The 591-nt window shown below is 51.4% G+C and overlaps 1 protein-coding gene across 1 annotated transcript; it reads left to right on the plus strand.

The window, feature by feature from the left end:
- Positions 1-3: 3 nt before the first annotated feature.
- Positions 4-588, plus strand: LOC109117192 (UDP-glycosyltransferase 72B1-like; the record flags this gene model as incomplete). The annotated part of the gene is made up of 1 exon (XM_019204002.1): positions 4-588. A coding segment is annotated over one exon (585 nt), but the record flags the coding sequence as incomplete, so codon positions are not given.
- Between the last annotated feature and the right edge of the window lie 3 nt (positions 589-591).

Raw genomic sequence — 591 nt, forward strand, 5'->3', positions numbered from 1 at the left:
CCAAACGCTATAAAATCCATCCAAGAACCAGCTCCCGATAAGCCAACTATTTACCCGGTCGGACCGTTGGTTAACATGGGTTCGTCGGACCCTAACCGGACCGACGAGTCAGAATGTCTAAAATGGCTGGATAACCAACCGCTCGCTTCGGTTTTATACATCTCATTCGGAAGCGGAGGAACACTCACTTGCGAACAGCTCAACGAACTGGCTCTTGGTCTAGAGAAGAGCGTTCAACGTTTCTTGTGGGTTATACGGAGTCCAAGTAGTTCGGCAAACTCGTCCTTTTTCGATTCACATAACCAAAATGACCCCTTGTCATTTTTGCCGACCGGATTCTTGGGCCGGACCAGAGACAGGGGTATGGTGGTCCCTTCATGGGCCCCACAAGTCCAAATACTGGCCCACCCATCTACGGGCGGATTCTTGACGCACTGCGGATGGAACTCGACACTAGAAAGCGTAGTGAACGGTGTGCCGCTCATAGCATGGCCGTTGTACGCAGAGCAGAAGATGAACGCTTTGTTGCTGACGGATGAAATCAAAGTGGCATTGAGGCCTCGGCCGAGAAGCGATGGGATAACAGGGAAA

This window comes from Tarenaya hassleriana, unplaced genomic scaffold (assembly GCF_000463585.1).
Source record: "Tarenaya hassleriana unplaced genomic scaffold, ASM46358v1 Cleome4844, whole genome shotgun sequence".
In the NCBI taxonomy this organism is placed as follows: domain Eukaryota; kingdom Viridiplantae; phylum Streptophyta; class Magnoliopsida; order Brassicales; family Cleomaceae; genus Tarenaya; species Tarenaya hassleriana.